The following is a 15,633-nucleotide window of genomic DNA, read 5'->3' on the forward strand; positions in this document are numbered from 1 at the left end:
GTCTTCCCTAGCTTGGTCCATTCTTCTTCCGTGTTCTCCAATTCTTTTTCTGCTATAGTTCCGACGTGCAGTCTGGTAGCCTCTAATTACACTTGAGAGATTTCTGGAAACCATCGCAAAAGCAACCGCCGCCTCCTCCGCCTGGGATATTTCCTGGGATCGGAATGACGTCGCATTTACTAGATTCCCTTCGGCATCCGTGAATGCTACGGTTGATATCCCGTTGTCTGGTGCTGCCGCATCCACGTACACTGCCTCTTCCGTCGCGCTACATGCTCTCCTGACGGCATCCGCCGTAGCCTTTCTTCTTTCATTATATTTCTCGGTTAAGAGACCGGAAGCCGGCAGAGTGGGTGATTGAGCGAACGCGTGTTAATGACATCCTACTCCAAATCAAGAGGTACAAATGGGCTTGGGCAGGGCGTGTGATGCGAAGGCAAGATAACCGCTGGTCCTTAAGGGTAACGGAGTGGATTCCAAGAGAAGGCAAGCGCAGCAGGGGGTGGCAGAAGGTTAGGTGGGCGGATAAGTTTAGGAAGTTTGCAGGCAGACAGTGGGCGCAGCTGGCAAAGGACCGAGTTAATTCGAGAGACATGGGAGAGTCCTTTGCCCTGCAATGGGTGTAGTCAGGCTGATGATGATAATGATTTCTCGCAATGGCCCGTAGCACGATCTTGGTCCTATGTGGTTCTCTCAAGTCCTCTCTGTCCTTCGTAGACCAAATGCATGGGAACCCTAGACTATTTAGTACGTCCATTCCCGTTCTTCTCCCTGTTATCTGCACCCTCTGCGAAATGGAATGACCCTCAGTAATTTCATCTACAGGGTTGCGAATGCCCATATTTTGTAGTCTCTGTTCCCGCGCTAACCGGGATACGAAATGCTCTTTCATTTTTGCGTATCAGAACATCCAAGTTGCTCTGGTTAATTTTTTTTTCATTTCACATATGGTGCTCTGTAAGCAATCTTGCTCACAAAAAAGGCCTGTATATTAGCTTGTTGGTGTCTTTTCGTCTAAGTCCATGCTTGTGCTTTGATAACCTACTAATCCTTCTCGCCACTTGTTAGTTGTTACCAGCAATCTCCTAATCAGTTCCCCGCTGTCGCTCTTCCTATCTACTAACAGACCTCAGATTTTCGTAAGTGATATCTCCTGAATTTGCGCTCCCTCAGAAAAACTATATTAGTGTGAGCGTCTCCTTTCTTCCTAAATACTAGCATGTTCAATATGTAGGGTGCGGATTGGAGTCCACAACTTTTAGCGTAATCTGTCACGGTATCCACCGAACATTGTAGTTTCTCCAGCATGATCCCACTTGAGCTTACGGAGGCTCAAATCGTAATGTCATCAGCATACAGCGAGTGCTTCACACCCCGTTTGCTGTCCAGCTTATTCGGCAGTCGGGGCAATGTTCACTAGGAAAGACTATAGCACTGACCCCTGCTGAGCACCCCTACTTCCCAGTCTCGTTCACTCTGACTTGATTTCTAGACCCTGTCGCTCGTCACATGAACCGTGAGTCACAGGCCCCCGTCGTCAAGCCCGTCTTCGCAGCCTCCGTAGGCAGTACGGCCAAGACACCGTACGGCCATGTATGCGGGTGTGGCTTCGCATTCAGAGCCCATAAAAATGCTTGCGCTGCCGTCGACCACGCTAACGCTATTTACCTTGGAGCGTCCTTCGCGGCATCGAGCCCGGCGGCCGTAGAAGCATCACTATAGTCATCATCATCAAAATGAGCGACACCCTACACCATGGCTCCACAATTTTCACTGACTCCCAACCCGCCTTTAGATCCTGTACGAGTGGACGTGCCTTGCGCACGGTTCTCCGCGTATTGGGCGGTCATCTCTTAGTTTTCTTAAGTTTTCTTGAGTTTTTCTTGCTTGCTCAGAACGGTTTCCTCATTGTGTTTCAAGGATGTCGAAAGAGCTTTCGAAGTTGAATGAGGAATTAAAGGCCGAGTTTACTAAGTATAAGGAAGAACATAGACAGGAAATGAAGGGATTCAAAGAGACAATGGAGGGAGACTTAAGGAACGAAATCCGAGAGCTGCACACTGAACAGCGCAGTATGACTGACAGCCTTGATTTTGCGCACTCTAAAATCGAGGAACTTGAGAAGCTACTCGAAACTGAGTGATTAAAAACCGAGGTGCTTAGTTCTAAATGTCAGACACTAGAAACCAAGACGACGGACATGGAAAAAAGACTGGTACACTTAGAACAGTACTCGCGTGGAGTTCAAATCTTGAAATTAAGGGGGTCGTTGAAACAGAAAATGAAAGCATTGTTGACATTTTGTCTCACATTGGAACCGCAATCAATGAGCCCATCAATGAATCCGACATTGAGGTCTGCCACCGGGTGCCTGTGCGGAATTCTTACAAAAAGAGTATCGTTGTACAATTTAAATCACGGGCAAAGAGAAACGAAACGCTGAAGAAAGCCAAAAAATAAGGCTAAATAACAGTGACGTAGGACTGGATGACACGACCACTATCTATGTCAATGACCATCTTTGCTGGGCTCAAAAGAAACTTCTCGGAATGGCTGTGAAGTGGAAACACGAATACAAATGGAAGTTGGTTTGGACTAAAAATGGAAAAATCCTCTCCAAGAAGGACTGAAAAATCGGAGGTCATACACATTTCTGAAGAACGTGACCTTTTGAATATAAGCTGTGGTGCATCTGCCGAATTTCAGGAGCCAAATTTAACTAGTCCTTCAAAATGCAGTAGCATGACCTTCCTCTTCCCCATCGTCTCAGGCTTAAACCACAGTCACTTTTTTCACTCTTACACTAAAATACTCGTTCTTCAGAAAATAAGAACGACGAAATTCATGCTTTTATTAAGCAATTCCATTTCGACTTTACCATTCTCGTGTTAACTGAGACACCGTATAACGGCCACAGTACAACAATTTCTTTATTAATCGAAATAATAGGCGAGGAGGTGGTTTTGATATTTTGGCAGCGACGGCAGCATCCAGCGAACATCTCTTGATCTGCTATTTCAACTGTGCAGATACGACTGGCATTTCCCGGATTATCAAGCGCTGCCCGGTGAGGGATCCATCGGACATTGCGGATTTGCCTGGCTTTTTCTACCGCTCGAACTGCACAGTGCTCCCGAGAGCTGTGTGACGGCCAGGCCCCTGCCGCGTACACCGTCACCGCCGTGATCACCGGAGAAATCACCGCCGCACGCCCCTACTGCGCTTGCGCGCCTGATGGTTAAATCAAGAGCACACGGGGAGGCAGTCATTTGGCAGTGACGGCAGCATCCAGCGAACACAAGGCGGATTTGGCGAACATCTCTTGATCTGCTATTTCAGCTGTGCAGGTTAGTTTGTTCCCCTATTTAATGTACGCGTAGTGGTGCTTGTGCTGCTGTCGCTGCCAAAGACTTGTATATTTTGCTGTATTGCCGGGCCTATTGTGGTTTTCTGCTGTAGTGGAAACAATGTCCCATGTCTGCTTCACTTGTGATGAAGCATTCCATGAAAATGAGGGGCGTGTAGCTTGTTCTGAGTGTGTGCACGAATACCATTTTGGAAAATGCGCGGGAATAGCTGAAAAGTCATTCAAAGGAAAATCCGAAGCTGCAAAGAAAACATGGCGATGCCAAAATTGCCGGAGCTCGGTACAAGGTGGTAGCAACACTGATGAAAACAAGACTGACATGGATCTAAAAGCTATCCTTGGATCTATTGATCTAAAGCTAGAATGCCTACCTTCCCTCGCCGCTCGAGTAGAAACTATGGAGGAGTCTGTTACGCACATGTCTGCCATTTTTGAGGAACTGAAAAAAACTATTTTCGTGCAGGAAAATGAAATTAAGGTACTTAGGAAGCAGGTACAGGAACTGGAGATGAAGGAGGATGAGAACCAATCTGCTCAGGCTCAGCTTCGGCGGGAAGTGAACGAACTTGAATTCCGAAATAGGCAGCTTAATTTAGAAATCCATGGGGTGCCTCTCGTGCAAGGTGAAAACTTGCATAATGTGCTAAACGGAGTTGCAGACCAGCTGGAAACGCCACATTTGGTCGAGCATGACATTGCCTCGGTACACAGGCTACCCGCACAGAAAGACAAAATTCCCGGAATAATCGTCCGTTTCACAAGGCAGTCGACAAGGGAATCTTGGTTAAGTAAAAAGAGCAAGCTAAATGATAGCCATCCACGCATCTTCATCCAGGAAAACTTGACCCGTCACAACAGAGACCTGCTGCAAGCTACAAAGAACTGGGCCAAAGAAGCTGGTTTTAAATACGTGTGGCATACGCATGGAAAGGTTCTTTTGAGAATGTCTGATGGTGCAAACGCAATTCACGTTAGAAGCCGTGATGACCTCGACCGCCTTCTGCCCAAATGATGCGCCCAGCCAGTATCATTCTTGAACAGAGAAGCTAGAGATGGATGAACACGATTTCTATTCACCAGATGACTTGAACAATGTGGTATCTCATTTGGGACGTCATGCGTTAAAATCTGTGCATTTAAACGCCAGATCTGTCCGAAACAAAGCACTTCTGTTAGATGAATTCTTTAGCCAATTTTCTTTCAATTTTTCAGTTGTCATGTTCAGTGAAACATGGAGTAAAAATGAGAGTGATGTTTTTAGAATGAATGGTTATAATACACATTATCTCAACCGACCTTGTGGTCGCGGTGGTGGTGTTGCAGTTCTAACTTTAGAACAAATGGACTGCGAACTAGTAGACGCTTTCAGTATTGTAACTCCCGATTACGAAGTTTTATCTTTATTTGCGGATAAAGTACTGTATTCGGTTTGTTATCGGCCGCCAAGTGGGCATGTTCCAACATTTCTTGAATTTTATGAAAGCTTTCTTTCGTTTGTTGTGGAAAGCAGGTGCATGTTGGTAGCTGCAGGTGATTACAACATTGATATGGGTATTGATACTCCTGTTTGTACCAATTTCACCAATATTTTGCTGTCAAATGGGTTTAACAATGTTATAAATAATCCAACAAGAATAACAACTAATTGCCGGTCAGTATTGGATGTCTTCATTACAAATTTTGTATTATCGGGTGTAAAAGCTGGTGCATTAGCATGTTCTATTAGTGATCATCTTCCGGTGTTTTTTTGCCTAGATGTGGCCAGCATTCCTAAACATCCGCCTGCTGAAAACCTTTACCAGCCAGTAACTGACACGGCTCTCGATGCATTCAGAAAAGAATTGATTCAAGTAGTCTGGCGAAAGGTCGTGACTTTGGTCGATGCTGACAATGCTTATGATGCATTTTTAGATATATTTAAAGGTTTTTACCAAGTTCACTTTCCTGTAAAAAAGCGCCAAAGAAATAGGAAAATTCGGAAACCATGGGTAACATACGAACTCTACCAACACATGAGAACAAAAGACAGACTGTTCAGAAAATTTCTTCGCACGAGTAATCTTAATGACCTGACGATTTGCAAACAATATCGAAACAAACTAACCAAGAAATTATGCATTGCGCGCAAAGATTACTTCTCATCTTTTGTGGATGTCAAAAATGCACCGAGCGCACTGCTTTGGGACAAACTAAATATGTTACTACGCCGTGGTAATAGCAGGAGCTGCATGTCCAAACTTACTATTAAGGGCAAGGACTTGCAAGGGGCGGAACTGGCTGATGCTTTCAACACTTTTTTCACAAATATCAGTACACCAGGTAGTTCCCACAACGCATGTCAATATATGAACAGGAGGAATGATAGAACTTAATTTTTAGAGCCAGTCACAGTGCAGGAAGTGATTTCAACAATTAGAAGTTTAAACAACAGCAGCAGTAGGGATATCGATGAAATTCAAATAAAACCCGTCAAATACGTCGCAGATGTAATTTCACCAGTTCTTACGAATATTTTTAATATGTGCTTAACTACGTCTATATTCCCAGTAAAGTTGCAGGTTGCTAAAGTAGTAGTGCTCTTTAAAAAGGGGAATCGAAACGAATTGGGCAATTATCGGCTTGTATCTATATTGCCGATTTTTTCAAAGGTTTTCGAGAAAATAATTCATTGCAGGGTTTTGAATTTCATCGAAACCTCCAATGTATTACCACCTTACCAATTTGGTTTCCGGAAGAATATGTCAACTGAATTAGCCTTGCTTCACCAAAAAGAATATATTTTAACACAATTTGAGAACAAGAAAATCGTGGTTGGCTTATTTGTTGATTTCTCCAAGGCTTTTGACTTGGTCAATTATGAAGTTTTATTGAATAAGTGGGATATTTATGGTGTACGTGGATGTGCGTTACATTTACTACGGTCATATTTGTCCCACCGGCGACAAATAGTCCAAATTAATAACTCTCGATCACAAGTCCTACATGAATTAAAAGACTAGCGCATATAACAGAGACTTCTTTGTCTGTGTCTCTGTTATATGCGCTAGTCTTTTAATTCATGATGAAACACCAACTAGCCCAGCTTTCCGCCTTGATCACAAGTCCTACCACTGGCTTGTGGTGTCCCACAAGGTAGCATATTGGGGCCTTTGCTCCTTAACCTTTATATAAATGACATTGTTAATATTAACCAGGATGCCAAATTTATCATATACGCAGACGATACTAGCATATTTTTCTCTGGTAATAATATCGATCAACTTATCTCTAGTTGCAATGACACAATAGTTCAACTACAACAATGGTCGTCCTATAATTCTATGACAATTAACACAAATAAAACAAAAGCCGTTATCTTTCGGGCAAAGAATAAGGCACTCCTTCCTCATGCCGAAATTATTTTTAACTCTCGTCCTGTTGACATTGTTGACCATTTCAAAAGCCTTGGTGTGACATTTACTGCTCACATGCCCTGGGAAACTCATGTGAACTTACTAGTGACAAATTTAGCTCGGATAACTGGAGTAATTGGTCGTCTCAGATACATTCTTTCTACAAAACTTAAACTATTTGTTTATAATTCACTCTTTTATTCACATGTTAACTATTGCCAACTTGTCTGGGGTACAACTACATTCTCTAACCTACAAAAAATTTGTCATGCAGAAGCGATACCTACGTCATGTGTACAACGCCGGTTATAATGCAACAACTGCAGGTTTTTTTCATAGAGCGCATGTCATTACGGCTCATAAACTATATCTCTACCGTCTGAGTACTAGATTTAAATATGAAGTAAGATATAACATACATAACCTTGGTACTTCGGCATATTTAGAAAAGAATGAACAATATTATGCTACAAGACATGGAGAATGTTGGAAAATCGTTGCACCCCGTTTGAACTCTGGCATGGAACGCCTATGTTATTCTTTACCATCACTGTTAAACCATTATCTGTCTACTAACTTTGATTTATTTATTTGCTCCGCTGCTAATCTTCGCTCTATGTTTACTGAGGATGAATAACTGATTTTACTTATCCTGGGATTTCATTTTTCGGACCACTCTGTTTTGCTTCTGTTCTGCACTGATCAAGTGTTTTCATTTTCTTTTGTTTGACTGTATTAATTGATTGCTGTTGACCAAACGCTGCTCATTAAGTGGGGCGATGGACTCGTCAAGCCGCCTATTGACGGCTTTTTTCCGTCGTCCTCCATCTGTGTACTGCACATGGTGGAAATAAAGTCTTCTTCTTCTTCTATATTGACTAATGCCAGGAAATTCATATGATTCCTGAATTTTCCACGGTAAATGAAAGTTATGAAATACTGACAATACGTTAATTCAGAAATCATCTCAGTAGTGTACCGACCTCCCAACAGGAATATAGCGCAATTTATAAACTTCTTTGAAAAATTTTGGATTATGTTCGCATAAATAAACTACAGCTGTTATGTCGGGGAGATTTTAACATAGACATGGTAGATAATACCGCCGCAGCACGCGACTTTGCTGCCATACTTCAGTCAACTGGTTTTGTAAACTTAATAACGTCTCCAGCTGAGATCACAGTATCTACGTTATCATGTCTTGATCTCCTGATCACAAATATTGAATCCAATGTTTCGGATGCTGGAACAATTGCAAATGAGCTTAGCGATCACTGCCCCATCTTTCTTTCTTATCAAGGAGAAACAAATACAAAAATGATGAAACTCAGTCCTACACAGTACAGTACATACCAGATGAGGCTCTTGAATTTTTCAAATGCGACATTGGTGCATACGACTCGTCATTTATATTCGATATAAATGATTCAAATAATGCATATTCAGAGTTTACTAAGGTTTTTGTATAAATATACTCTAACCACTTTGCCTTCAAGAACAATTAATCGCAAAAACAAGTTGTACCATGCCCTTTTAATCATTCGCTCTTAAGAATCTTTAATCTTATTCAAAAAACAAGAAATTAACTAAATACTGAGCTTAGGCGTGCTAAGATTGTGTATAGTCAAAAACTGTAATCTGATGTTAGAATGAAAAATTCAGACGCTGTGTGGAAAGTTGCAAATAACTTGTTACGTGGCAATACGAAAAATGCGCCAACTCAACGAATAATCTGTAAGGGTTCTGAATTATCCGGTCAGGCTCTTGCTGTCCATTTCAACAGCAATTTTTAACTACCCATTTACCTATGATGCATCTGCCTGAAGTTCCTTCATCTTGTAGCCCTTTCGAAAGCCTTTTCCTTTAGCCCACCAATGAGGCCGAAGTATGTACAACCTTTATGAACTTAAATAATAGCAAAGCCTTAGAAATTGAAAATGTTCAGATAAAACCAGTCAAATATTTACTATACATCTTTTTCGTTACAGGTGCGAAAACAGACACAACACAAGGTGGAAAGACGGGACGGAGCGCCTCTCACAACTGATTTATTTGAAGGCAACACGGACAAATATATACCATCGTACACGCAAGGAATGCTATCATCTTCAAAGTTGATATGATACCGAACGAGTGAAAAAATTGTTCTCTGCCTTATACATAGATATGGACGTGTCGCTGATGCGCATGCTTCCTTTCTTTGCAATAAAAAAAGCTTCGATTAATTCTCTGGCTTTTGTGTCTTTGCTTTTTGATAGAATTGGCGCACCAGAAAAACATGGCTCACAAGAGCGTGACGGGCAGCACCTTATATGCTTAGGCATATTTGGGCCTTCTTTATCTTGCTCAACGTTTCTTTCGTGTTCCCTGATTCGCTCGTTAACGCAGCGTCCTGTTTGCCCTATGTAGGAGCAGCCGCAGGAGAGGATAATTTCGTAGACAACACCTTCGGCGCACTTCATGAACGACCGTCCATGTTTGGTGCCACACCCTCTTTTTTTCTTTTCGGTCTCTTTCAATGCGAGCGCAAAGGCTTCCGAGCTTTTCTGTGGCTGAAAAAACAAGCGGCACACCATGCCTGCTCGCGACCTTCTTCAAGTTGTGGGCTAGCCTGTGCACATAGGGCACCACCACAGGTCGCACCACCTCTTCTCTAGGGACACCTTCCCCAGCTCTCACAGCCTTTCTCCTCATATTTTGTGGTAAGCTTTCAGCGACCGCCGTTACGAGTGATCCAGAGAACCTAGCTGAAGATAGCCTGTCCAATTGGTTTTGAAAACTTATTGGCACTATGTGAGAGCATGATTTTCTGAGGGCGGATTCGAGACAAAGTGAATCAATCCCCCTTTTTATTAGCTTGGAGTGGGCGGAGTCATAAGTTTTCAAAACCAATTGGCCAGGCTGTCTTCAGCTGGGTTCCCTGGTTCGCTCGTAACGGCAGTCGCTGAAAGCCTACTACAAAAGATGAAGAGAAAGGCTGTGAGAGCTCTGGAAGATGTCAACGAGAAGAGGTGGTGCGACCTGTGGTGGTGCCCTATGTGCACAAGCTAGCCCACAACTTCAAGAAGGTCGCGAGCAGGCATGGTGTGTTGCTTGTTTTTTCAGCCCCAGAAAAGCTCGGAAGCCTTTGCCCTCGCATTGAAAGAAACCGAAAAGAAAAAAGAGGGTGTGGCTCCAAACATGGGCGGTCGTTCATGAAGTGCGCTGAAGGTGTTGTCTACGACATTCCCCTCTCCTGCGGCTGCTCCTACATAGAGCAAACAGGACGCTGCGTTAACGAGCGAATCAGGGAACACGAAAGAAACGTAGAGCAACATAAAGAAGGCCCAAATATACCTAAGCATATAAGGTCCTGCCCGTCATGCTATTGTGAGCCATGTTTTTCTGGTGCGCGAATTCTATCAAAAAGGAAAAAAACAAAAGCCAGAGAATTAATCCAAGCTTTTTTTATTGCAAAGAAAGGAAGCATGTGAATCAGCGACACGTCCATATCTTTGTATAAGGCAGAGAACAATTTTTTCACTCGTTCACTATCATATCAACTTTGAAGATGATAGCATTCCTTGCGTGCACGATGGTATATATTTGTCTGTGTTGCCTTAAAGTAAATCAGTTGTGAGGGGCGCTTTGTCCCGTCTTTTTACCTTGTGTTGTGTCTGTTTTCGTGCCTGTACCCAAAAAGATGTACAGTTACCAACTTGCCCCAGCAAGACGTCCTTTTAAGCTATATTTTTAGTACAGTGGGGCTGTCTGTGTGTGTGTTGTAAACTTGGAAGCGCAAAAAACCGGACAACGGACAGAGTGAGGGAGCACAAAAAACAGGTTCACCCTCACTCTATCCGTCGTCCGGTTTTTTGCGCTTCCAAGTTTACAACATGCATCACCAACTAGCCCGGCAGCTTGCTCTCCTGTCTGTGTGTGTGTCGTCTCCATGTTTTATTGACCAATGGATTTCATGTACCGTCGCTGTCACCTGTCGTGCAAGGAGCATCGCCTTTTGTATCAAGAATGGACTGGTGTCTGTCGAAGTAAGTGCCCTTTTCCGGTCAGTGCTAGATTCCTGGGGACGTGTGAAGCGGATAAGCAGGATCCTCCGGTCTGAGTTATGGCGTCAAATCCGCCTGCTAAATGACCTTCTACGCGTCGCCTGGCAGAAGCAATATCCTCAAGTAACACTTGTTGCGAGGCTAGTTGGTGCATAGTTCTATGTACAAACGTTAGCGCAAAAATAAGAGACAATCACAAGAAAGGCGGACAAGACAACGCGTTACTGAAAACTGATTTTTTATTGAAAGAAACACATAATATATAGGTTCACCGTCCCACCACCTATCAGCTGCAGCAAACGTCAGAAAGATGAGTAGGGTCATAAAAGCGATAAAAGAAAAAACTCTAAAAACATGACTTAGTTAAAAACGATGAGATCGGAGGAAGAACAATAACAGGCATGACACGTGGTGTAAAGGGCCAAAGAAACATGACTGATTTAGATCTGAAAGAATGACGACCAACCGAAAAGCATTAAAACCGTAAAAATCCAGAAAAAAGCATGTGGGACAAGGAAACCATCTAAAAGGCTTTGTGCACTCAACATTTCAGATTACATTGAAAAAAACAACAGCACCTGTACACGTGTTCCTATCAGGAAAACTTTCCTAAAAAGGCTTCTTCGCTTTTATACAAGAATATAGAAGCATCGCTAACGGCACACAGGCCCGTTTTCCTAATTAAAAAGGCTTCTTTTAATTCGCGGGACACTCGCTCCCGGCGTCTACATAAAACTACAGTTGTTTCAAGAATGGGCCCGCAGGTGCTTTGTTCACAGTCCTTACAGTGAAGAGGCAGATTAGAACCTGTGCCCGACCCCATCGAACGCTCATGGTCCCTCAACCTTTCATTTAGGGAACGCCCCGTCTGTCCAATATACACTTTCCCACACGCGAGTGGGATCTGATAAACAACTCCTTCATCGCATTCTACGTACCTATGGGCATGCCTGGTTCCGCAGGTTTTTTCCTTTATTTTTTCTGAGTTTACACGAGGACATAATGAGGCCAGCTTACAGGGAGCAGAGAATACATTATACAATTTATTTTTGCGCTAACATTTGTACATAGAGCAATATCCTACCTGGCTGGCTGACAAAACGTTTCGCTCTGTGAAGAGGTTACCTTCCCAAATGACTGAACAACTCTGGGTGTGCGTGTTAGACAAGCTGCTGAAGGAAATAAGAGAGAAGAAGGAGAATTGTGGGGTGGTTTAGTGGTTCTGGGGGACATTCATCTGCCTGAGGAAATGTCATCAGTTCTTCGGAAGGGACCCAAGTATGGGCTGCAACCACAAGTGCCGCCGCAAGAACTGATAGCCATCAATCGTCGAATCGCCAGTAAGTCCAATTCTAAAGAGCGTGAAAAGTGTCTACTTCAGGGCGTAGACTGCCTTCTCAAATCCTGCGACCGGGTACCTGTTCGTCATAAGGGAACTTCACCCCGAGCCATTGTGTCTTTCTTCAAGAAAAATAACCTAAGGCTTTTACAAGCAGATAAGGAAGGTGGATTTGTAGTATTATATGAAAATATTTTCTCGGAAAGAGCAGCCCAGGCTATTGAAAAGAATTTTTCGGCTGTCAAAGTGAAATCCACGAAAGTTAAAAACAGAGCTGTTGCAATGTGTGAGCAGCAAGGTCTAGTCCGCCTTAGCAAACAGATTGCTAAATGCAAGAATAATGCAGTTAAGGTGTTCTTTTCGGTAAAAACACACAAGCAACGGATGCCCTTTTGAACTATTGTTACTGAAAAGGGGTCATGGCAGAGGGCACTTAGCCGGTTCTTGTTGGAAAATTTGGGTAAGCTTGATGTAGAAGACCCCTTTCTTACCAAAAAGTCTGATGAAGTTTGTCAATTCTTAGAATCTCATCGTGATGTTGGACGCGCCTTTTCGGTAGATGATGTGGATTTATTTTATTCTGTTCCTCACTAAGCCCTGTTCACTGCAGTCGGAGAGCGCATTGAAAGTAAGGACCCTATTTCTTTTGAGAATACTGCTGGTATATCCATCGAGGATTTTTTAGCCCTTTCAAGTTTCATTTATGATCTACCTTTGTAACATTTGACGAGCAGTGTTTTCTGCAGAAAGCTTGCATATGTTGTGGAAACCTGTTTCCCCCCTCCATTTCGATGCGGCCCATCTTCATCGATGGCCGTCGATAATGGACAGCCTCGGCTGGGCGAGGAGGGAAGTCTCCCTCATGGGGGAAAGGGAAAGGCGACGGGAGGACCACCTCGTACGTTACGTGGAATTCTGCGGGACCGGGCAGAGTCTCTTCGGGATCCGGCCAGCGTTACGAGCGGTTGGAGCCGCACGGTCTCGTCACTTTCCGCGGCAGGCGCACGGGGATCCATTGTACCTTGCCGCTGGACTTCTGGTTCCAGGCAGTGATGTGGGCGCCGCAGACGCGCGCTCTGGTCGTCTTCCCCAGCAAATGCTAGGGAATGGCTTTGCCCCAAGAATGCGGCGCGCACTGGAAAACCTGGCCGCCATTATCGGCGCATACAAACGTTCGCCGCCGATACCTCCGCAGTCGCGCCCCTGCCCCAGCCTGTAAGTCGGAAGTCCCTCTTACGTAGCCTTCTATTTCCAAAGAATGCCTCGTTGAGGATTTGTAGCTAGTTGGCCCGCTCTGTGTATTAATTGCAACTGTAATAAATAGCTTATGAGTATTAACGCTTTGTCGTCCCCTCCCTTTGTTCCCTCGAGCAAGAACCCCTCCGCGGTTAGCGAGCGGGAAGGCTGCATCCGCGGTGTGCGAGTGCGGCGGGGGGGGGGGGGGGGGGGGGGGGGGAGGGGGGGAGGGGGGAGGGTGGAAGGCTGTCCCCCGCCGTATTTCAACAATGCTTAGTAAGAACCCTCACAACGTTTACGGGCGTCAAGCAATTCGTGGCATCCTGTGAGACGTGCCAGTACAGGAAGCCGTCTACACGAGTTTCCAGGCCAACCCTGCAGGCTTTTACGCCATCATGTCCACCTTCCGAGCTGGTTGGAGTCGACCATTTGGGCCCGTTTCCAACGACGCACGCCGGCAACCGGTATGTTCTGGTAGCGATAGACCACTTCTCCAAGTGGGTCGAAGCACTGCCTATCCCTGACACGTCGTCCGCTCATGTCATCTTGTTTGTAGAACGGAATCTGGTGCTCCGGCACATTGCGCTCCGTCGCCTCATCACGGACAGTGGCAGGTGGTTCATGTCGCATGAGTTTGAGCGAGCCCCCCGCTCTTTCGGCATTGCGCATTCTCTACGTCCGTCAACCATCCGCAGTGCAATGGCCTCGTTCAGCGCGTCAACCGTAACCTCGCGGATATACTTGTGTCTACGTCGCTCCGTCCCACGCAAACTGGGACTGCTTTGTTCCAGCCGCGGCTTTCGCCGTCAACACTGCGGCACAGGAAACTACGCATGTGACTCCGTTCTCCGTCATGTATCGCAGAACGCCTTCCATCCCCTCGACGCACAGTTGGCACTGACCCACCCTACTGCATCCCCACCAGACTCGGCCCAACGGCTTCGTCGCGCCCGCCAGGACGCCCAGCGCAAAATTCTCACGGCTCATGCGCGTGCGCAAGCGGTCAATGAGGCCGCTGCACCACTTCCCTCCTTCCGGCTCGGCGACTTGGACTTCGTTCGCCACATTATCCGCGCTACTGGCCGTAGTAGTATCTTATAAAATAATAATAAAACAGGAGGGAAAAGATTTGTGCTAACCCTGGCATCTGCCATCGATACTGAATGAAGCACCTGAGCTGGGGCAGCGGAAGTAAAGGATAGCAGGCAGGATGGAGAAATGAAATGAAAGAGGTGAGGGACAGGGAGAGATGATAGGAGGAGAGGTAATATACACAAATTATTTATACAAAAAGAAATGTGCACAGGTTGTGCGCGCGGTTAGTTCATGATGCAGCAATAAAAACACACGCTCACAGCCCTATGTTGACTACAACTGGAGTGGGGCGTCCAGTTGATAATCGTCCAAGGTAGCACTCGCGGAGCGCTCGGTCACTGCGTGTTACTACCTGGCGGAGAACAGACGGAACGTCAAGCCCGTATGTTCTAGGAATGCACAGAGGCTCACCAAGGTTCGCTCACGGGTGCGCGCACTGTCCTGCGATCACAACAGCGTCTTGAGGAAGTCTGGTAGAATGCCCAGCGCACTATAGGCCTCAAGCAAATCGCTACAAGCGTTGGCGAACGCGGCACAACGAAGGAGCAGGTTCTCCAGTGTTTCCGCTGTACCGCATCCGTCACACACAGCATTCGTCGCGATTCCGTGACGCTCCCGTCGTTCCCCGGGCCACACGCAGCCAATGCGCGCGCGGAGGATCGTTGCACGTTGCGACGGCGCAAGTGCGCGACTGCCGTTGATGCTGTCTATGCGCTCACCTCGTGCGATGCGTGGGTCGGGGTGCTGCTTTTAGAGGTGTCCTGGATGGCCGCACGCACGTCCTCCACCAGCTACTGGCCGTTCCGCGAAGGTTTTGCCCCGGCAGTCGTTGAGCGGCTCGGTCCCATGAAATACCGTCTCGAAGATCTGCCTGGGCATCGCCCACTCGGTGTGCACCGCATTTTTCAGGTGCATGTGTAGCACATGACGCGGTATGTCTCCGGCGCTCGCAATAATTCCGACTTGGCTACCAGTCCCCGCTCGTCTCCCTCACGTGCGGCGACATCGTGCCCCTGGAGCACTTGCCCACTTGCCACTGAAGAGACACCTTCCCGTCGCCTTTGGCCAACGTCTTGAAGAGCCCCACGATAGCAGGTGGCACCTGTCCCACTAGAGTAAGATCCGCTTCCCGTGGGACTGCATCGCTTCGGGACCTCA

The 15,633-nt window shown here is 45.7% G+C and overlaps 1 protein-coding gene across 1 annotated transcript in view; it reads right to left on the minus strand.

The window, feature by feature from the left end:
- LOC144127740 (venom allergen 3 homolog) overlaps positions 1-15,354 on the minus strand; it is a 79,992-nt gene extending 64,638 nt beyond the window's left edge. Inside the window, exon 1 of the mRNA XM_077660638.1 lies at positions 15,255-15,354. Coding sequence (XP_077516764.1) covers positions 15,255-15,354 — 100 coding nt within the window. The remainder of the gene's footprint in view (positions 1-15,254) is intronic.
- Positions 15,355-15,633: the final 279 nt, after the last annotated feature.

The sequence above is a fragment of the Amblyomma americanum genome, chromosome 4 (assembly GCF_052857255.1).
Source record: "Amblyomma americanum isolate KBUSLIRL-KWMA chromosome 4, ASM5285725v1, whole genome shotgun sequence".
NCBI classification, from domain to species: Eukaryota; Metazoa; Arthropoda; class Arachnida; order Ixodida; family Ixodidae; genus Amblyomma; species Amblyomma americanum.